General features: G+C 46.7%; 1 protein-coding gene and 1 long non-coding RNA gene across 5 annotated transcripts; one reads left to right on the forward strand and one right to left on the reverse strand.

Annotated features, from left to right (window-relative positions):
* Nucleotides 1-733: 733 nt before the first annotated feature.
* Nucleotides 734-8,344, reverse strand: LOC119356976. Of its 4 annotated transcripts, none has more exons than XR_005172103.1 (7): nucleotides 8,014-8,344; nucleotides 7,062-7,321; nucleotides 6,690-6,751; nucleotides 4,836-6,587; nucleotides 2,106-4,749; nucleotides 1,875-2,016; nucleotides 734-1,574 (listed from the first exon to the last, which is right to left on the reverse strand). It is a non-coding gene; the product is annotated as an uncharacterized LOC119356976 (long non-coding RNA). The 4 variants fall into 4 exon arrangements; XR_005172105.1 differs by lacking the exon at nucleotides 6,690-6,751 and having other exon boundaries at nucleotides 747-1,574; nucleotides 2,106-4,342; nucleotides 4,431-4,749; nucleotides 8,014-8,343; XR_005172104.1 differs by lacking the exon at nucleotides 6,690-6,751 and having other exon boundaries at nucleotides 747-1,574; nucleotides 4,836-5,767; nucleotides 5,940-6,587; nucleotides 8,014-8,342.
* LOC119356975 (flavanone 3-dioxygenase 3-like) lies at nucleotides 4,952-7,848 on the forward strand. Its single transcript, XM_037623959.1, has 3 exons — nucleotides 4,952-5,119; nucleotides 6,519-6,799; nucleotides 6,852-7,848. The coding sequence occupies exons 1-3, from the start codon at nucleotides 4,952-4,954 to the stop codon at nucleotides 7,429-7,431; spliced, it is 1,029 nt and encodes a 342-aa protein (XP_037479856.1). The 3' UTR covers nucleotides 7,432-7,848.
* Nucleotides 8,345-22,086: the final 13,742 nt, after the last annotated feature.

Genomic DNA, 22,086 nt, shown 5'->3' on the forward strand with positions numbered 1-22,086 from the left:
CCGCCGGCCGCCGCGGATGACATCACCGACGTTCTCCTGGCTCTCCTAGCCCCCATCAACAACGCCTACTGGGAGAGGCGCAATCCATGGGTCCTCGGGCCAGACGACGACTCTGACGCCGAGTCCTCTGACGACTACGACGCTGACGAGTCTGACTACTACTCCTCTGACGACGAGGTGGACGAGGTCGTTGTACTCTCCTCCGACTCCTCCGATGACGAGCCTGATGTGCAGCTCCTGGCGCCCGTCCTCGACGCCGTGGAGGGGCAGAAGAACAACCCAATTGAAGTGGATAAGCTGTCGGAGGTCGCGGACAACCCAGAGCTCGTCGTCGTGAAGCAAGAAGAGGAGGGCGGCGGTGAAGATGTGGTGGAGCCAGCGCCGGCCAAGAAGAAGAGGGCGGCGGTGAACAACAATGACGTGCGACGCTCCCAACGCCTGAAGATGTTGAAGAAGGAGGAGTGACATGTTGTCTTCAGTTTCGTCAGTAGAAGAAAAAGTTCAGTTTCGTCAGTATGTTAGTATGCCTGTTCTATCTATGTCAAACTATCTATGCAGGTAATATCTATGTATGCCAGCATTATGAACTTGCTATCTATGTTCACTATCTACTTGCTATGTACTTGCTATCTATGTTAAGTTCTGCTTGCTATCTACTTGCTATCTATGTCCAGTTATGCTTGCTATCTACTTGGTGACAGTGTTATCATTTCCAAGTATGTCACTGCTGTCATCACAAACTAAACTTAATTAAACTTGATAATTGAAACTGATAATTCATGACAAACAACATACAATCCAAGGTTCATTGCTACAGAAATAGTAGAGTTCACCACAATAAAGCTTAACACATTACAAACTTTCATCCATAGCTACTACAAAAGACATCATTGACACACATGGTCAGGCAACAACACAACTTAGTCCTCATCACAAATAGCCTTAATCTGGTTAAGCTTACTCTTGTTGCTATCATCTGCTGTCTTGAGCTCAACAATGCAGGAAGGAAGAGTACTCTTCTCCATGGTCAATTTCTCCTTCGGTTTCATCAGCTCAGCAATGCAACAATCCAGCTTATCCTTCTCTTTCTTCAGGTCATCCTTCTCTTTCTTTAGGCCAGCATAGCAAATCTCCAAAGTCCTCTTATCAGAGCTCAACTTTTCCTTCTCTTTAAGATGGTTGAACTTCAAATTCCTAATGACAGTGGCTTGAGCTACATGAATTTGCTTTAACTGGTCAACAACAGCCTTCAATTTTTTGATCTCAGCATCCTTTGTCATGCTGCTTTCCACACTCACTGAAATGTTCTCAGCATCGTTCTTCTAGTTTACCTCAGGCTGGCTATCCTTATAATCCAAGAGGTTGTTCACATCTTCAACAAGCTTCTCATATGTCTCCTGCAACTCTTTTTTCTGCTGTGTCAGATTGTGTATAGTGCATGAATGCTCCAGGCATGCCATCCTGTTATTATGCTGGCTATCCTCATACATAAGCCACAGCTTATGAATAGCATTCTGCAGATGCTCTAGCCAATGCTCATCTACCCACTGCACTAATCCACAATTTGCAACACCCTACAACAGAAAAAGTCAGTTCAAAATTAAAGACATTACTTACAAATTCAGTTAAATAGCTGATTCAAAATCCGATTCATTTAATGATGACTAATTATGAAAACTACAACTAAGAACAGTACCTATGAACCCTAGAACTAAATTCAGTAACTATGAACCGTACAACTAAATTCAGTAACTATGAACCCTATAACATGAACAGTAACTATGAACAGTAAATATGACCCTTAGAACATGAACAGTACCTACAAACCCTAGAACAAGAATTGGAATGCTGCAAAGACACAACTTGAAACTTACTTCAGTGGCACAGGCAATGAACCCCCTCCCAATGCTTATCCCCTCAAATGCAACATATTTCCTCCTTGGATTCCCATGCTCACAAATCACATTCAAGTCGTCAACAAGACCCTAACGACGGCTCATCAATTGTAGCTGGGATCTGAGAAATCCAACAAAAACTTGTTCAAATCGAGCGAATGTTGAACCCTAGAAACCATATAACACAAATGAGCAATAGAAGGTTCTGACCTTGACAGGGGAGTCATCGGAGGAGATGTACTGCGCGGCGGAGCCCTCAGTGCTCTCGCTGTCGCTCCAGGACACTATGGCGGCCGGCGGCCGGAGAGGAGAGGAGCAAGAGGGAGGGGAGCGAGCGAGCGTGAGAGCAGAGAGAGCGAGCGAGATGTGGTTGGGCGCGGGCGGTCTATCTCTCGCGACCTGACCGCGTCGGTCTTAAGGTAACGGCGCCGCCCGCGCGTCCGTTAGGACACGTCACCAAAATTGGGGCCCACCTGTCGGGAACACCCTCAACCGCGCCAAATGACAGGTTCAGTGCAATCTGCAAAACTTTTACTGAATGCGCGGTGGCTTTTACAAAAGATTAGCGATCAGGTTGTTTTCTGCAAGAGAAGCCCCAAATTTGGTGGTTTCTTGCAATTCACTCTCAATTTCTCCAAGCTTGCCATTGGAAAAACTTAAATTTAAAAGGGTTCGGCGCTTTCCAAAACTGTTGATAGTTTGGCATACATTGACTTGATAGAGAACTTGCCCGAGGGCTCTAGAACCCATGGCGGTGGCATTGAGAACCCCCGACTTCAAAAACATTATGGGATGTAATTGCTAATACTAGATTCAAAAGAAAGCGGATGGTTCTATTGAAGAAGAAATCAGTATCCAACTTACTCTACAAGAAAAATACCACTTGAGATATATGCATGCATCCACTTCATTGGATGATCCAACGCAAAAGGTATGATATTTTTATTCTCTAGCGCATGTCATATAGAAAAGGTATCTAGCTCATCCCTCTAGCGCTCGTAAAAGAAAAACTTTCCCGAGAAGGCAACAACCATCTCTCCGGAACCTATCGCAAGCCACCAACCCCTATTCGATTGTCACTACGAAAGCAAAGAATGATTCAACCTTGCGCGGGCCGTGGAGACACACACACACCACTACCAGTGGCGGAGGCAGGAATCGTAAATTTATGATCTTAGAGGGGGCCCGATTAAGAAAACATTTCAAAAAAATTACTGTTCATGCCCAAAATGCAAAGAAGTGACTTATGTTGGGGAGGGCCGGGGCCCCTGCTGCCCCCCCCCCGTGCCTCCGCCACTTCCACTACTGCTTACACGCTCGCTTGTATTTGTATGGAAGCCACGCAACAAAAAATAGCTTTCATGTTAGCATTGCATGTAGATAAAAATCATCGAGGGCACCAATTGGGGGAACTAGAATTAAGATGGAACTATGTTCTTGATAAAAACAACCGAATTGAAATACAAGGCAAACCAAAGTTAGGATACAAGAGAGGATCGCGACGAGATTAAGCACCAACACCAACAGATACAAACTACTGCACACGCCCAAACTTCCGTGAACGGCCAAAGTTTTCATGCCAAGACATGTGGACAAACCCCAGTGCGGCGGCCTTTCCTGGCACCGTCACAGAGGACGTGGATAGAGCGAGAGGCAACGAAACACTTACGTCGCAGAGGACGCGGATGGAGCGAGAGTAAACACAGCACTTGCAGTTGCAGCTCATCTTCACCAGGTAAAAAAGAAAAGCAGGACAGGAAGTTCCTCCGTGCTACACGCCGAGAGTAGTGGTAGGGATGATGGCTCGTATCCAAAACCAAGCAACGACGCGGCTCATCCGCGTCCACCCTCTCTGGCCAAGCTATCTGCTACCACAAAAGTATATAACATGGCAGCCTACGAGAACCACCAAAAATAGCCCTTTTCGCCGACTGCAACTGCACCAATTAACTAAGCCAAGCTTCCATTCAGATCAGCAGCAGCAGCTTCCAGCAGCACTCCACAGTCTCCATGAGCCCCTCCTGGTCAGGCCATACAACATCATCGCCGCTGCACCTAAGAAAATCCCAGTTGCACCGCACGCGTAAGCGGGATGAAAATCAGGTGAAAGGACATGAGAGGCGTCGTCCTGTGGGAACCGACAAGATTGAACTTTTTTGGGGACCATCCAAAGGGTTTTAACGAGTAGCCCCAGGCTGCGTCCGGGATTCCAGCCTTCATGATCACCCACTGGATAGGACAGCAGCGAAAAAATGGGCAGAAACAAGTTGCATCAGTAAGATATTTTTATTATTGCTGTGTCTCCTAAACAAACACCAGTTGCATAACAGGAACAAAGAAGTAGGGGGCATGGAACGTAGGATTAAGATACTCCCAATTTGCTGACACTGCAGGGGGTAGCCGAAGTTTCCAATGAGGGAATCCAGCCTTCTCCATGAAGCAACACCCTGGACAGCACCAGAAACATTGGCAGAAACAAGTTGTGTCCCAGAGATAACTTCATAATTGCGTCCTAAACAAAAACCAGTTGCATACCAGGACGAAGAAGTATATGTAGGCCAAGAGATAACTTCATAATTGTGTCCTAACAACAACCAGTTGCATACCAGGACAATGGAGCATATGTGACGAAAGAGTGAATGAGTGGCCCGGAGCGCGGTATTAAGATACTCCCAATTTGCTATGCGGCGGCACATAGGCGACATAAATGAATATTCACATTTTGTCGGGCTCTTCCTGTTGCCGACGTAGGCCCCGCGTAGGAGCTTCCCCTGGACCGATAATTATATATATTGCCAAGTGCATGCATGCATGGACATGAATGGCTTGACCTCTTATTTGGAACGAGCAGACACTGTCCAAGTGAGAAGGATCAGACCGTGTAAGAAACCATACCGCTATATCTGCAGAGGGATGCAAAAGAGTGGTTTTCTGCGTTACCTGGAATGAAGCTGCCTATAAGTAGATGCCGCACCATGGAGGAACACTTCATCCCGTTTCGTTTCTGCGAAAGATACTGAGATTGGACTCTGCTCCTTGTACAGTACTAAGTCAACATGTCTGATGACTCAAGGACTGTCCCTCAGGAGCAGCTCCCCTCCGACAACCTCCACCCGCCGCCAATGCCGGTGATCAACGTGGGTCACCTCAACCTTGACCCAGCGACACGAGCTCGTGTGGTTGAAGATATTACCAAAGCATGCCGTGATCTAGGATACTTCCAGGTATACTCCTTGAGAACATTGCCACACCTTCCTGTCTTTTTCTTTTCTGCCTTTGCCTTGGCATTTATCTTTTCCAGACTGCAATGGATAACATTGCCACTTGTGTCCACAATGTTGACCAAGGAAGACGACTGTACAGACAAATAAACTAGGAAACCAAACTAGATTTGTGGTTGAAAAACCACTGCAGAAGAGCGACCACAGGAAAATTAGGAGCTATGATGACCTTCGAAATCCTGCGGCTAGCTGTGACAGCACCGCATTGTTAGTAGTAGTACACGCACCATCTTTGGAGCAAACTGCCTGCACTCAGCTAAATAGTTTGATGAGCTCCATCCTCCTTTTGTCCCCCAAAATGAAGAGTATGAGCTGTCTAAACAGTGTATATAAAGTATACTAGAACTCATCACACGACTGTATGAGGAACCGGGGATTGGCGAGAACTGTACGATACGTGGAGGACCAGCTACATTTTGTCGCTTGGTTAGATGGAAACTGATAAATAACATGAAGCTGAGTCCCCATTTCGTCCTTCAGTTATCACCGCAATGACATCAGTACTACATTGAAGGTCATTTTAGAGCACTTGTCGGTTGTAGATAATTCCCTTTTCCTGCTACATTCTTAATCTTTTTTTTATGATGTAACCTCTGTTTTTAAGGCGTCCCGCCTTGGACGCTTAGGCGACGCTTAGGCGATAAGGCGCCCCGCCAGCGCCTTACAAATATGCCCGCCTTAGGCGCTTAGGCGTCGACTAGGCGATAAGGCGCCCCCCCAGCGCCTTAGATCGCCTTACCGCCTTAAAAACATAGGATGTAACATTTCAGTATTGGGAGCATTTGTGAAGTTTTGATCTGTAATTTAGTCTTCATAAAATTTAGAAAAGATATTCTGAAGTACGTACACAACGTGCATGTTCAAGCATCTCAGTTTCCTTCATTTTTTTTAGTTGTAAATCTGTAACAGGGCCTAAGCCTACTCGATATAGATGTCTGGTTCTAGAGCAACAGGGAGCCGGGGTCGACCTAAATGGCTAGTTTTAACAACTGCATCATTGTCCTATGGGTACATGTGGACATAGCAAGGCAGCAAAGAATATTACTAAGGCGTGTTCTCTGACAGGGTGACCTCTCAGTACGAGAAATAACAGATCATTTATACAGCAGGTGCCTTCTGTGCGTATAAAATGTTTCCAGCTTCAACTCTCAAATATAAGCAATGTCAAGGTTCTCAAGGACCACTACTAAAATTGTAAAACATTAGAGGAGAACTTAAGGCTGTGTAGCTACACTAGAGTTAAGGTACGGCCTTTCATGAACTCTTCTTGGGCACTCTGTCTCTACTAACAAGCAGGTGCAAGGGAACAAAGAAAGCTTACTTGCCTATCTCCATTTTGCAGATTATAAACCATGGGATCAGTCAATCTGTCATGGATGGAGCTGTTGAAGCAGCTTCAGATTTCTTCAAACTGCCAAGTGAGACAAAGGAAGAGTTTGCATCAGACGACCTCCGACGGCCTGTTAGATATGACACCAGCTCAAAGGACGGCATTAGTATGTCACGGGCATACCTAAAGCATTATGCCCATCCCCTGAGTGAATGGATGCAATATTGGCCGGAAAACCCCCCAATCTACAGGCAAAATACTTTCTATAAATCTTCTTGCAATCCTGAACTACAGTATGAAGGTGTAATGTCTGACATAACTCTTCTCTTCATGTACTAAAAACAGGGAGTATATGGGAAATTTTGCTACTGAAGTAAGGAGGGTGGCCTTGCAACTAATGGAAGCCATACTAGAAGGCCTAGGATTGGGTAAGGGTTACCAGCATGAGAAATTTGAGCAAGGACTGCAGCTAATGTCAGTGAATTGCTACCCGAAAGAATCAGAAGGTGATACAGCGATAGGGCTGGCGCCGCATTCCGATTATGGATTCCTCACCATCTTGTTCACAAGTTGTCGAGGCCTGGAGGTCGTCGACCGCAACAGCAACAGCTGGAAAGTGGTCCAGCCACTGCCACATGCATTGCATGTCCACGTAGGAGACCACATGGAAGTCCTGAGCAATGGCAAAATCAAGACTGTTGTGCACCGAGCTGTTCTGAATCCTGAAGAGGCAAGGATCTCCATGGCCAGCATTAATGGTTTTGCAATGCATGAGAAGGTCTCCAGTGCCAGAGAGCTCGTGAACGAGCAGAATCCTGAAAAGTACAACGCGAGCAGTTTTAATGACTTCCTCGACTATCTCACAAGCAATCTGGACAACAAGCACCGGAACTTTCTTGAGAGCCTTAGGATGCAAGGGGCGTAGCAGGGTATAATCTCCACTCGAAGCACAAAACGATACCTACGGCAGTTTGTCTCTACGCCTACAACCGTTCATCTCTCTATATTACTTTTGATATGAAAGTACTGAAGTTGGTGTGTGTTGTCATGCTGTTTTGGACAAATTATCTGTAATGTTACTTTCGATCTGAAAGTGCTGAAGTTGTTGTGTGTTGCCATGCTGGTTTGGACAAATTATTAATGATATTACTTTTGATATGAAGGTGCTGAAGTTGTTGTGTGCTGCCATGCTGTTTTCCCCTTTCACCCCCAGTATGTTATTACGAGTTTGTATTATTAGGTAAGGAGAAATCCAAGATGTAAACTTTATCTAGTAAGGTACTGTATGCTGTTAGTTGGCCATTTGACTTCAAGTTTCCACGGTGCGCATGAATGAACTACAGTATTTCTCACTTCTAATGCTGCGACACCTTATCAGCAAGGTTGGACATATAACGCGCAATTTAGAATCAGTAAGAACAAGATTGGATTGCGGGGTTCCTCCGTGGATGGATGGGTCTGGAAACAAAATCGAAATGGAGGGCGGAGATGGGGAGGAAACTGCTACCGAACAGAAACCCCAGGCAGGGGCTGGGGGGAGAGTCGGGGCTCCGGTCCCGCGGGCCGCCGGCAACGAGGAGGCGGCAGCGTGGCGGCCGGGGCGAAGTCACCGGCCGCGGCAGTAGGTCCCGTCCCGGAGCGGAGGACGAGCGCGCCGGTGGGGGCGGTCGGTTGCCCTCCGGCCCCATCTCCGGGGATCTCGCCTTGCGCGCCGTGAGCCTGCCTTCTGCGGCTGCTGCGGCGGGCGGCGGGCGAGAAGCGGAACGGCCCACGGGCAGGGGGCGAAGGTGGGGCCAGGCCCGGCGGTCCAGTCAACTTTGTGCACGCCTCGCCTGTCAGAGTCATCCTACGCTCAAGTCAAAGCGTAGCCGGAGTAAAAGAAGGTGAAAAATGCTTGGAGAAAATAATCGGCTACAAATATTCCTTCCTTAGAAGGCTTATCCTTTCCTTTTAGGGCATGTCTGAATCTGTGCTGCCGTTTGTCTGAATTTTCTGGCTAAATCGCCATTAAACTTGTAAGATTTGAAGGCAGTTGGACTTATGCAAGATACTGTACGTGTCTGACAACACGGTCTCACCCAAACTCATCGCCGCACGTCCCGCTTTTGGACATTCGCCGCACACTCATGTCGATCGACCACTTCATAGCGGACGCGGCTGGACGATGTCGTCCCGACGACGTGACCGGACGGGAGGGGGTTGCTGCTTCAATGTGGACGCGGCGACCGAGAAGCCTACTCGGACCGCTGCGTCACGTTGAAGTGGCGTCGGTCCGCCTACCTAGGCTATTTAAGCAGGGCCCGGCGTTGGATAAAACGTGTCTCCTCTCATGCCCGCACCCCTGTAACCTTGAACCTCTCCTCTACGCTCACCGTTGTCCCCGCCACTCTCCTCATCTCAACAATGGGCAAGTCCAGTCAGCGCGGCTAGTTCTCGACGTTGGCGGGTGGATCTGTCTCTCCCTCCGGATAGTGATGTCGCCACCCACGTTCTCCGAGGCGTTCCTCCACCATCACCCCGTTTGACGAAGGAGCAGATCGTGCTCTCCACCGGGGAAGAGGAGGAATAGCAGCACTCGCCCTTCTCGTGGTAGCCGTTGCGATGGATGAGGAGTACCGCGCGCACCTGTAGCTCCTTCTCGAGCGCCGCTCCGTGATTGCGGTCTGGCGTCGCCCCCACCGGCTCTAGACCGAGCGACCATCGCCGCCGCGTCAAGCAGGAGGCTTCCTCCCTCCCACGACACAATTACGACCTCCATATCGGATGCCACGTCAAGGAGGAGCCGCCATCCTTGTTGTGCAACACATTCGGCCAAATTGATTGGTCGGTGTCACCATCACACCACCTCTTTGGCGGCAAGGCCTTGAAGGAGGAGGAGCCCTCCACGCTCCCACAACCGCGTGGGGGGGCATGTCGTGAAAGCACCTTTACGGCGGCCGAGAGGGCGGCAAGGGTGCCGGTGGGAATGACACAAGTGAAAGTGCGTTATATCGACTAGAGGGGGGTGAATAGGCGATTTTTATGAAAGTCTTCAAAACGTGGAAGTTATGAAGACAAACGATAGAAATAAACCTATTACCCGGCAGCGGAAGGTAGACTACACTAGGCAAGCCATAGTCAAGTATTCAATAGAATGAAAGCACAATGACTAATAGCAGCAATGTAGTAAGGATCAGGTAGGAAGATATTGTGAAGCCACACAGAACACGCAGTCACTCAGTGAAGAAAAAAGATAGTGCGAACATACAATGACTTCACAAGGAGTAACAGTAAGTAAAGGGAGGGGAAGATGAAACCAGTGACTCACTAAAGACAATGATTTGTTGGACCAGTTCCAGTTGCTGTGACAACTGTACGTCTGGTTAGGGCGGCTAGGTATTTAAACCTTAGGACACACAGTCCCGGACACCCAGTCCTGAACACGCAGCTCAGGACACCCAGTCCTCACCGTATTCCCCTTGAGCTAAGGTCACACAGACCTCGCCCAATCACTCTGGTAAGTCTTCAAGGTAGACTCCCAAACCTTCACAGACTTCGTTCACCGGCAATCCACAATGTCTCTTGAATGCTCAGAACGCGACGCCTAACCGGCTGGAGGATGCACAGTCCTCAAGTGTAATAAGTCTTCAGATCACACAGACAAGAAGACTTAAGTGATGCCTAATTCTCTTTGGCTCTGGGTGGTTAGGGCTTTATCCTCGCAAGGAATTCTCTCTCAAAGGCTTCGAGGTGGGTTGCTCTCAAACGACAAAAGCCGTACTCTGAATCTGAGTAGCCAACCGTTTATGGTTGCAGGGGGTGGGCTATTTATAGCCACTTGGCAACCCGACCTAATTTGTCCGAAATGACCCTGGGTCACTAAGGAACTGACACGTGTTCCAACGGTCAGATTTCAAACTCACACGGCAACTTTACTTGGGCTACAAGCAAAGCTGACTTGTCCGACTCTGGACAAGATTCGCTCTCATAGTCTTCACTCGAAGACATAGGTTTTGGTTAGGCATCACTTCAGTCATTCTGACTGGTTCTCTTGGACCCCACTTAACAGTACGGTGGTTCCTATGACTCAACACAGAAGAAAGAGAACTATGAAAGATCTAAGTCTTCGAGCTCCATAGGCTTCATGTGGTGTCTTCTCTTGTCATAGTCTTCAATGTGAATATCTTCATATACCACCTTTGACTTCAATGTCTTCATACATTTTTAGGGGTCATCTCTGGTAGGAAAACCGAATCAATGAGGGACTTCTACCTGTGTTATCCTGCAATTCTCACAAACACATTAGTCCCTCAACTAGGTTTGTCGTCAATACTCCAAAACCAACTAGGGGTGGCACTAGATGCACTTACAATCTCCCCCTTTTTGGTGATTGATGACAAACTAGTTGAAGTTTTCAACAGGGAATATAATCTGTGAAATTGTAAAGGATAAGGAATTGTCTTCATAAGTTGCAAGGGCTCCCCCTGAAGATGTGCATATAAGTAATTTGCTTTTGTAATGCAAATGCACATGGCAGGTTGTACTTGTGGAGATCCACTTCAATTTATGATGACAATCCACTATGCATGTGAAAGTATATGAAGATAATGACATGCATAATGGAAAACGGACGTCTGCAGAATGATCTAAGTGCGGAATTTATCGTCGCACATGCGGAATTTATCATCGCAACACAAGGTGGCAGATAAGTAGCAGACGACCATCGAGTTTAAGTGTTACAACTCAAAGAACCAAATGTAGCAAAACGAGAGTTGTAAGCACGAAGCAAAATGTAAAGCACCCGCCCATATGGACCCGCTTGAAGACTATCAACCTCATATGCTTCTCCCCCTTTTGTCAGTAAGGACCAAAAAGGTTTGAAGACATAGAGCATCTACTCGTTCCCATGAGGAGTAGGTGAAGCAGCAGGGTCATTGGTGGTGTTTGGCGGTGCTGAAGAGCTTGGAGCAGAGTCGAAGCGTGCTGAAGGAGGTGGCGGTGAAGTAGCATCGTCGTCATCCTCGATCACTCTGGCATTTATAGTTGCAGCAGAGGAAGAGAACTCAGAGTCTTCAAGAGATGGAGTTCGTCGCAGCACAGCCCTTCGAGGAGGTGTGGAGTCAAACTTGAAGCGCTCAGTGAAGCCATCCTCTTGAAGATCATCTTCAGAACACATCAGCGTTAGCCCTTTCCATGTGCGGCGAGAGGTTTCATGGGCAACAAAAGCATTCTTGGTGGCAAGATTGCGAATGCGATTAACATCCACCAAGAGGCTTTGCATCTGACGCTTCAGCCAGTCATGATGCCTATCCTGTTTCTGATGAAGAGCCACAAGAAGCTCTCGGTCGTTGAGAACACGAGTGCGCTTCTTGGGTCGTGGAGCAGTTGTACTGTCAGTGGCTTCAGTGAGAGCAAGATGCGGTGCACGTATAGTGCCAGCCAAAGGATACACACAAGTTACGGCTTCCACGCCTTCAATGTTCTGAGTGAAATTTTGATGCTCAACATTCTGAAGACCGAGAGGTTCCTTGGCAGGCTCAGGATAGATGGCTTCAATAGACATATCCACATCAGGCAAAAAGATCCGATGGTTGCGGGCCAAGGGCTGATATGAGATAGCGAAGTGAAGTTTGATCAGCCGCATCACCCAAGGGGCGTAGAACTTCAAACCAAACAGACCAGAGCCAGATGCAGCAAGTTGACGAATGAAGAAGTCCTGTGCATTGAAGCATTTTCCATGAAGAATATAGAAGACCAAAGTCTTCATTGCACCTTCAAGCTTGGCATGTGGAGAGTGCCCTTTGATGGGCCAGAGAGTTCGCCTTATGATGTGATAAATGGTTCTTGGCAGATACTCAAGGTCTTCAATGAAGAACTCCATGGGATAAGCAGCATCTTGGGGCAATGGCTTCATCATACTGAGCATCTGACTCATATTAGGTTCAGTCTTCTGAAAGATGCTCTCAATAGCTTCACTATGAAGCTGACAGCCATGCTCGTAGAGATCGCCAGGAGTGGGCAAAGCAGTGAGCTCAATGATGTCAAAGGCTTTGGCTTCATGATGAACGTTTCCTGTCATCCACTCCAGGACCCAAGTCTTCGGATCTCTGCTATACCCACGGATGTGAAGTCTGGCATAGAATTGGAGCAGCAACTCTTCATTCCAATGCTCTTGGTCAGTGACGAATGGCAGCAATCCAACTTCTTTGAAGCAATCCAGAGCTTCTTCCAGACAGGGCAGACTAGCTATAGCTTCAATGTCAAGACGCTTGTGGGGGAAGATGCGACCTTGATTGTATAGAATGCAGGAGTATTAGCTTCGATGCGGATAGCTCCAGAACCGATCAGATGATATCCTTTCCCTTGAGTAGGGGTTCTTGGAGCTATTGAAGAATGTGTTGTCTGCTCTGAAGCCATTGATATTGAAGGATCCAGGTGCTGATGCAGGACCTGGGAACCTGGGCAGTCTTGGGATTGGCTTCTGTACCTGAGGCCTGTGCTCAACATGATAGTCGAACTGGGGACCGACAGTAGGTGCAGGAACAGAAGCAGTGGGATCAGTGGCTTCGCTGACTTCTGATGCTTTTGTTGGGGAGGGATCCACATTAGCTTCAGCCATGACAGCGTCAGTGGCTTCATTGGTGGTGGTGGTGGCAGCCTCAAGATTTTCAACCTCCACTTGACGAGCTAGAGGGTCGGTCACAATCACGTTCTCCTCGAGAACCGCTTCTTGGTGGGACAGGGGAGTGGCAACTTGTGGGACTTCTTCTTCCGCGACTGATGCAGCCGGATTGTCTTCAGCAGAGACTTGAGGCCTTGGACCTTTGCGAAGCCTGCGCAACGCAGGCTACGCCTGTGTAGTTGGAGTTGCCTGGGCCTCAAAGTCTTCTTCCTCTTGTGGGCGATCGGCCCATGAAGCATCCTGAGCGATTGGCGTCAGAGGATGACCAATGCTGATGAGTTTGATGTTCTCGAGCTGAGGAAGGACTGCACCATCTTCTACATGGTCATGTTGACCAATGTCTTCAGCAGCGATGGGATCAGCTGCTGGAAAGTCTTCAGCTTCATGAGCCTCTGTGAAAGCAGGCTCATGGATTGTCAGTTGGCGTTCAGCGTCAGGACGAACCATGGAAATGGGTTCAACTATCAAAGGCTCTGTGGGAGCAGCCCGATCTTTCTTGGTCTTCCTCTTCTTCTTGGAGGGGGCAATAGGAGAGGCTTCAGGATGTTTCCTCTTCCTGGCTTCAGCCTCAGCAGTCCTCGTCTTCTTGAGCTCTGAAGCGGTTGACCGGCTTTTTGGCTTCGAGCCAGTCATTCTAGTTGGGAAGACAATGTGATCTGCTTCCTGCCTTGGTGCGTCAAGTTCAGCCGTAGCAGACTTCTTCATCTTCTTTGCTGCCATCCTGGGGTCGATGCCAGGACGCCCAAGGGCCTTGCGCTTCTCAGCCTCATTGTAGGCCTGCACACATTTGTCAGCCAGAACCTTCATGCGCTCACGAGAACCTTGAGCTTCTGCACGTTTCTTTAGAAAGGCTTCCTTGAGCTCGTGCAGCATAATCTTGAAGTTCTTCACCTCTTGCACGCTGAGCTTGGCCATATGCTTCTTGAACTGAGCCTTTTCATAGTCAATCTTTTGCTTCAGTTCAACAATGCGCTGGGCGATAGCTAACTCTGAAGCAATGGCGCCATGGAAGGCGACACTAAGGCCAATGGGTAGTTGCAGATCTTCGAAGCTGATGTTTGGCGTGTCAAACCATTCATCAATGAAGTTGTGGATGATTGTTACATCAAAGAGAGGCAGATCATTGAAGATTTCTGCTTCTTCTTTGCTCTTGATGAGTTGCTCAAGAGCGTCATCTGCAAGATCTTCATCACTTGACAGATCAATGGCATCATTGTGCAGAATGGCAGCAACTGTTAGCTCTTGGCCGGTGTGTGGCAGAGGCATCTTGACCTTCTGGGGCTTGGAGATGCGCGACAAATCTTCGGACTGCACACTGTCTTCAGGAGGTGCAGTTGCCAGTGGCTTCGCCCGTGAGATTTTTGGTGAAGGGGCAGGCTTTGAAGCTTTAGGCTTCTTCAACTTCTTTGGCTTCGGCGCTGCAGGCGCTTCATCTGATTCAGCGTCAGCTGCAGGCTCATTCACTGCAGTCCCTTGAACCAAGATATGGGTGATGAGGCCTTCAAGGTTGTAGAAAGGACCGATGACATTGGGTTCTGCATCTCGTGTGCCATCAGCCCTTGGAGCTGAGGGACCAGGGTTGAAGTCTAGTCCCAATGTCTTCTTGTTTTGCTTCGCTGAGTTCTGGGCAAACTGGAAGTTGTGCTTGAACAGAATGTCGTCACGACACCATAGTAGTGACGATGGGTGTGCATCAACAGGCTGTGGCCCACAGACCATGCAGGGATAGAAGCCTTGTTCAATGGCTTCATCTCTGGACCTGGGTTGAAGATTCTTGTATAGGATGTCTCCCCACGGTCTCTTGATGGCATTTTTCTCAGCATACTCCTGGGTTACAAATCGGTATTTGAACCATTGTTCTGCCCAATATCTTCGAATCCATTGGATTCGGGTCTTGCGCTGATTGTAATCCTCTTCAGGATCTGTCTTGTACAGTTCTGAGAGGTCATCCGGCAGATCTCTTGATGTTTCTCCTCGACGCTTTCTGCCACCCTTCCTTGCTGATTTTTCTGAAGCCATGAACCTTAATCTGAAAGGCTTCAATACGTTCAGAGGCTTCAAAGGTTTTCGCTTGCTGGACAAACAGGAACTAGCTTCAGGAGAATTTATGTGATGCTGTAAGAATTCTGCAAATGAATGCAGACTATGAGAACCAAAGGATTCTCCCACGGACATGTACCTGTGACATCATTAAGGTGCGAGGGAAGGGGAAGAGGTCATATGCATTCTCAGAAGATTTTGAAGATAAATCAGTTTAGAAGACATTGACCTCATCGTGCGAAGACATTCACTCATAGATAAGGAGTTGGTTCCAGATTTGTACGAATCCACAGATCAGTACAAGTGAGGAATCTAACTACTTTGTGAAGCATAAGTGAATATACTAGGCATGTTATGAGATGCAGTATGAGAGAGATCTAACTTGTGTGAATAGAAACTGCTTGTGGTAGAAAGTGACAAAGCCATAGGATCAACGGTACCGTAAAAAGGAAGTTTTATTTACCACACTAAGAACTGCTAGACGGAGTGGAAGATGAGGCCGAGCAGTTCGATCTTCCGTGCCCTAACTTGGCGACGGAGGACACCTACGGCGACGGCGGAGAGGACGATGTCCGCGGTCGGCGTGAAGACGACGTCGGAGAGGTTGCGGCAGTGAAGCGCTTCGTCGCCGGCATCGTCGAGGGCTAGCGGTGGCGCTAGGGTTCGTGCGAGAGTGGAAGAAGAGATAATGACCGCCGTGAAGTGTGTATTTATAGGTACAGGGGCGGCACTGCGTTATTACACAGGTGCCCCTGGCGATTCGCATCTGAGGAACACGTGGCCATTATGCGGAATTTTGGGGTTTGTTCCATGTCCCACGCACGCCTGGATTGTCGGGTGGTCGTTCCCACTTCTCCGGGTTTCAGGTGGAGGAATGAGCATTGAAAACGGACTTAATGGTTATCTCTGTATCTTCTGCTGACAAGGACGCAGAGAAGACATTCGACAGTTTTGATAGAATGCATATGATTTGGAGAGATAGAATTTGAGATAGAAAGCATAGAGAGGTTAGGGTCCGATCACATTCACTTAGTTCAAAAGATTCAACAAGAAGACATAGCTATAAGTGAATGTTGTAGAGGACAGAACACTAGTATATATATATCTATATAATCAACATAGTGAAGATAATCATGAAGATATGTTGAGATTGAAGCCAAACCAAATGTGAAGACATAGCAAATGTAACGCCATGAGTGAAACACTTCAAACAGAACATTTGGTGGTGGCGTTACCCACCGTATAGGAAGTATTAGACCCAGACACGGCGCACAATTATCGTGGCGCTCCGAAGTCAAATTCCACATTAATGTATTCACACTTAGAATGTATGTCTTCATTGATTGAAGATATACTTTACTTCGTGTGTTGCACATCTAAGTCATCAATATGCATAAGGGTTAGGATGTGTGCCTGATCACAGGACATTTGAGGATTCCAGGATATTTAGCTCACACCGTAACTTGCAAAATCTCTTCTCATCCAAGGGCTTGGTGAAGATATCTACCAATTGCTCTTCAGTGTTAACGTGTATGATATCAATATCTTCCTTCACAACATGATCTCTGAGAAAGTGATGACGAATTTCAATGTGCTTTGTCTTCGAGTGCTGAACTGGGTTGTTGGCAATCTTGATGGCGCTTTCATTGTCGCAGTAGAGTGGCACTTGCTTCAGATGAATGCCATAGTCTTTGAGCGTTTGCTTCATCCACAGAAGCTGAGCGCAGCAAGATCCAGCATCAATGTATTCAGATTCAGCAGTGGAGAGAGATACACAGTTCTGCTTTTTTGAAGACCAACATACAAGTGATCATCCCAGAAAGTGACATGTGCCTGATGTAGACTTGCGATCAACTTTGTCACCAGCATAATCAGCATCCGAGAATCCAACCAGATCAAACTCTAAGCCCTTTGGATACCATAATCCTAGAGTTGGGGTGTGAGCCAAATATCGAAGAATTCGCTTCACAGCTAAGTGATGCGACTCCTTTGGTGCCGCTTGAAATCGAGCACACATGCAAACACTAAGCATAATATCTGGCCTAGATGCACATAGATAAAGTAAAGAACCAATCATGGAGCGGTATACCTTTTGATCAAACTCTTTACCATTGTCGTCAGGACCCAGATGATGCTTGGCTGGCATTGGCGTCGTGAAGCCTTTGCAATCTTGCATACCGAACTTCTTCAGGCAATCTTTGAGATACTTCTCTTGAGATATGAAGATGCCGTTGCGTTGCTGTCGTATTTGAAGACCGAGAAAGAACTTTAGCTCTCCCATCATAGACATTTGATATTGCTCTTGCATCATATATCCAAACTCTTCACTGTACTTCTGATTGGTGCAGCCAAAGATAATGTCATCCACATATATTTGGCACACAAACAGTTCACCATCATATGTCTTCGTGAAGAGAGTGGGGTCGAGAGAACCAGGTATGAAGCCTTTGCTCTTCAGGAAGTATTTGAGTGTGTCATACCAGGCCCGAGGGGCTTGTTTGAGGCCATATAGTGCCTTGTTGAGCTTGTATACCATGTCAGGATGTTTTGGATCTTCAAAGCCAGGAGGTTGTGCAACATACACTTCTTCTTCAATCTTGCCATTGAGGAAGGCACTCTTCACATCCATTTGATAAAGAAGTATGTTGTGATGATTTGCATAGGCCAGTAGTATGCGTATGGCTTCAAGTCTAGCCACGGGCACAAATGTTTCATCGAAGTCAATGCCTTCCACTTGAGTATATCCTTGAGCAATGAGACGAGCTTTGTTTCTGACAACTTGACCATGCTCATCTTGCTTGTTGCGGTATATCCATTTGGTGCCTATTATGTTGTGCTTCCGAGGATTGGGACGCTTGACCAGTTCCCATACATTATTCAGCTCAAACTGTTGAAGCTCGTCTTGCATAGCTTGAATCCATTCAGGTTCCGTGAAGGCTTCTTCAACTTTTTTGGGTTCTGTTATTGAGACGAATGCGAAGTGCCCACAGAAGTTTGCTAGCTTAGTTGCCCTTAAACGAGTGAGTGGACCGGGTGCATTGATGCTATCAATTATTCTTTCAATTTGCACTTCATTGGCAACGTGAGGATGTACATGGCGAAGATTTTGCTCTTGCTGATCATTGTCGTTGTTAGAAGGAATGTCTTCAGGCTGAGCATTGTCTTCATGTTGATCAGGTGCTGAGATGATAAGTTTTTCTTCAGGATGAGCTTCAGAAGGTATAATTTCTCCAGTTCCCATTAGCTTGATTGATTCACTGGATGGAACTTCACCTAGCACATTTGGCAGTTGCTCTCTTTGTGAACCGTTGGTCTCATCGAACTGCACATCCACTGTTTCAACCACTTTGTAATGAAAGAGATTGAAGACTCTGTAGGAGTGCGAATCCTTTCCATATCCAAGCATAAAACCCTCATGTGCTTTTGGTGCAAACTTTGAGGTGTGATGTGGGTCCTTGATCCAGCACTTGGCGCCAAATACTCTGAAGTAACTGACATTTGGCTTCTTGCCAGTAAGGAGCTCATAAGATGTCTTGTTCAGAAGCTTGTGAAGATAAACATGATTGATTGTATGGCATGCAGTATCAATGGCTTCAGGCCAGAATTTTCTTGGAGTCTTGTATTCATCTAGCATCGTTCTGGCCATCTCAATGAGTGTTCTGTTCTTGCGTTCGACGACCCCATTCTGCTGTGGTGTGTACGGGGCTGAGAATTCATGTGTGATGCCCAAGGTATCAAGATATGTATCAAGGCCAGTGTTCTTGAATTCAGTGCCATTGTCACTTCTGATATGCTTTATCTTGGCGCCATAGTTGTTCATTGCTCGATTGGCGAAGCGTCTGAAGACATCCTGCACTTCAGTCTTGTATAGGATTATGTGCACCCAAGTATATCTAGAATAATCATCAACAATGACAAAGCCATAGAGACAAGCAGTAGTAATAAGAGTTGAGTAATGAGTGGGACCGAAAAGATCCATGTGAAGTAGTTCAAAGGGTCGAGCATTGGTCATGATTGTCTTTGAGGGATGTTTGGCCCTTGTCATCTTTCCTGCCTCACAGGCTCGCATAAGTGATCTTTCTTGAACTTGACGCCCTCGATGCCTATGACATGCTTCTTCTTTGCCAGGGTGTGGAGGTTCCTCATGCCAGCATGTCCAAGCCTCCGATGCCAGAGCCAGCATTCTGAAGCTTTTGCTAGAAGACATACGGCAAGCTGTGGTCCTACTGAGAAATCTACCACGTACAAATCATCTTTTCGATACCCTTCAAATACTAGAGACTTGTCATATTCCATTAGAACAAGGCAATGATATTTTCCAAATATTACGATCATGTTTAAATCGCAAAGCATTGAGACAGACATTAAGTTGAAGCCAAGGGATTCAACAAGCATGACTTTATCCATGTGTTGATCCCTTGAGATTGCAACTCTACTTAGACCCAATACCTTACTTTTACCAGTGTCAGCAAATGTGATGTGGCTCTTGTCGGATGGACGTAAGGTTGAGTCCATAAGAAAGGCTTCTTTTGCCAATCATGTGATTTGTACACCCACTATCAATAATCCATTCTGAAGACGCTGTTGTCGTACCCTACGGTGCAGTTAGGGGGATAGGCTTCACGAAGAGCATTGTGAAGAAAAAACATTTGACGAACCAGTGGGTTATGAAAGCTTAGATCCAGATTAGGACTAATAGGGAGAGTAGCAAGCGATTCAGGAACGAAGTACATAGTAAGACCATTCGGGCATTTGATCTTGCGCCCTACAAGATGTTTAAGGTCCCCAGCAATAGCGTTAGACGATTTTGGTTTTCTGCTGGAGACCTTTCCCTGCAAAAGAGAGTTAAGTTTTCTTAGCCACCCACATCTTCAAGGGTGGCTTAGAAGCAATAAGTCTAAGTGCAGCATCTGAGAATTTTGGCTTTGGAGCCCTAGCAAACAGTCTTGTAGGCGGACAATAGTACTCATAAGAATAAGCAGAATAGTTCTTGGTCTTATGAACATGGCGGTTTGATGAACCGCTCTCATATTCATATGCCTGAGTATGGTTTCCCTGCAAAAGATTTGCGTTAGTGCGACTCAGGTGAGTCCTCTATCTGTATGAAGCCTTTGGACCGTATGAAGCCTTTGGTCTGAGGTTTGTCTTCTTCATGTGAGGTGTCATGATGACATTCACATGAAGATTCTCCAGACACCTTTTTGGAACCCAGATCTTCTTCATAGGCGGTCCATTCCTGCAGTTAGTACCAATGTACCTGGCAAACACTTCACCATTTCTGATTCTTAAACAGTTTATAGTTTGCATCAAGGGATTCATCAATGATAATGGGGTTAGCACAAGTGAAGCCAGATAGATTGGATGGATCTGCTGAAGGTTCCTTTGCAGCAACCCATGTGGTTTTGGGGTACTGCTCAGGTTTCCAGTAAGAGCCATCAGCATTCATTTTCCTTACGAACCCAACACCCTCTTTCCTCGTGTTTCGGTTCAGAATCTGCTTTTTGAGGACATCACATAGTGTCTGATGCCCTTTAAGACTTTTGTACATCCCTGTTTCAAGCAATGTCTTCAACCTAGCATTCTCATCAGCAATAGCAGTGGTATCCTCAGCAGAGGGGTTAGTTACCACATCAACAGTTGAAGATATTGCAACAGTAGTAGCAGTAGAACATTCAGCAACAGAAGTAGCATTATCACACTCAATGCATTTAAGACATGGTGGTTCAAATCCTTCCTGAGCGGAACTGATCTGTTTGGCGCGAAGTGACTCATTTTCCTTTTGAAGATCTTCATGAGCCGCTCTCAATTTCTCAAGATCTTGCTTCCTTTGAAGATAATCATAGGAAAGCTTTTCATGAGCTGTTGAGAGAGTTTCATGACGACTTTCAAGTTCCTCATACTTAACGTGAAGATTTTTTATGTCTTCAATTAAGGATTCAGATCGAGTCATTTCAGCACCTAACAGATCATCGCTTTTGTCTAACAGTTTTTAAATATGTTCCATAGCTTTCTGTTGTTCAGTTGCAATTTTAGCAAGTGTTTTGTAGCTGGGTTTTGAACCACAATCAGAGTCATCGTCACTAGATGTTTGATAGTGAGTAGTGCGTGTGTTTACCTTGACACCGCGTGCCATGAAGCAGTAGGTAGAAGCGGAGTAGTCCTTGTCATTTGCATCGGTGTCGGTGATGAAGTCATTGTCTTCAGTGTTGAAGATGGACTTGGCAACGAATGCTGTAGCCAGACTTGCGACGCCTGAATCGGACTCCTCCTCAGACTCCACCTCCGCCTCCTCAGAAGCGGACTCCTCCTCTGAATCCATTTCCTTGCCAACAAACACACGTGCCATGCCAGATGAGCTCTTCTTGTGTGATGAAGACTTTGAGGAAGACTTGGAAGAAGACTTTGAGTATTTCTTCTTCTTGTCGTCAGAGTCATATTCCTTGCTCTTCTTCTTCTTTTTGTTCTCATTGTCCCACTGTGGACACTCAGAGATGAAGTGGCCAGGTTTCTTGCACTTGTGACATGTTTTCTTCTTGTAGTCGTGAGCAGAAGCTTCATCATTTCTTGAGCTTGATCGGGAAGACTTTCTAAAACCTTTCTTCTTGGTGAATTTTTGGAACTTCTTCACAAGCATAGCAAGTTCCCTTCCAATGTCTTCAGGATCATCCGAACTGCTGTCAGATTCTTCTTCAGATGAGGAGACAGCTTTTGCCTTCAAGGCAAGAGTTCGCCCATAGTTTGGACCGTAGATATCTCTTTTCTCAGAGAGCTGAAACTCATGTGTGTTGAGCCTCTCAAGTATGTCAGACGGATCGAGTGTCTTGAAATCAGGACGTTCTTGAATCATCAGGGCTAGGGTGTCAAACGAACTATCAAGTG

This window comes from Triticum dicoccoides, chromosome 2A, assembly GCF_002162155.2.
Source record: "Triticum dicoccoides isolate Atlit2015 ecotype Zavitan chromosome 2A, WEW_v2.0, whole genome shotgun sequence".
Classification (NCBI taxonomy): domain Eukaryota; kingdom Viridiplantae; phylum Streptophyta; class Magnoliopsida; order Poales; family Poaceae; genus Triticum; species Triticum dicoccoides.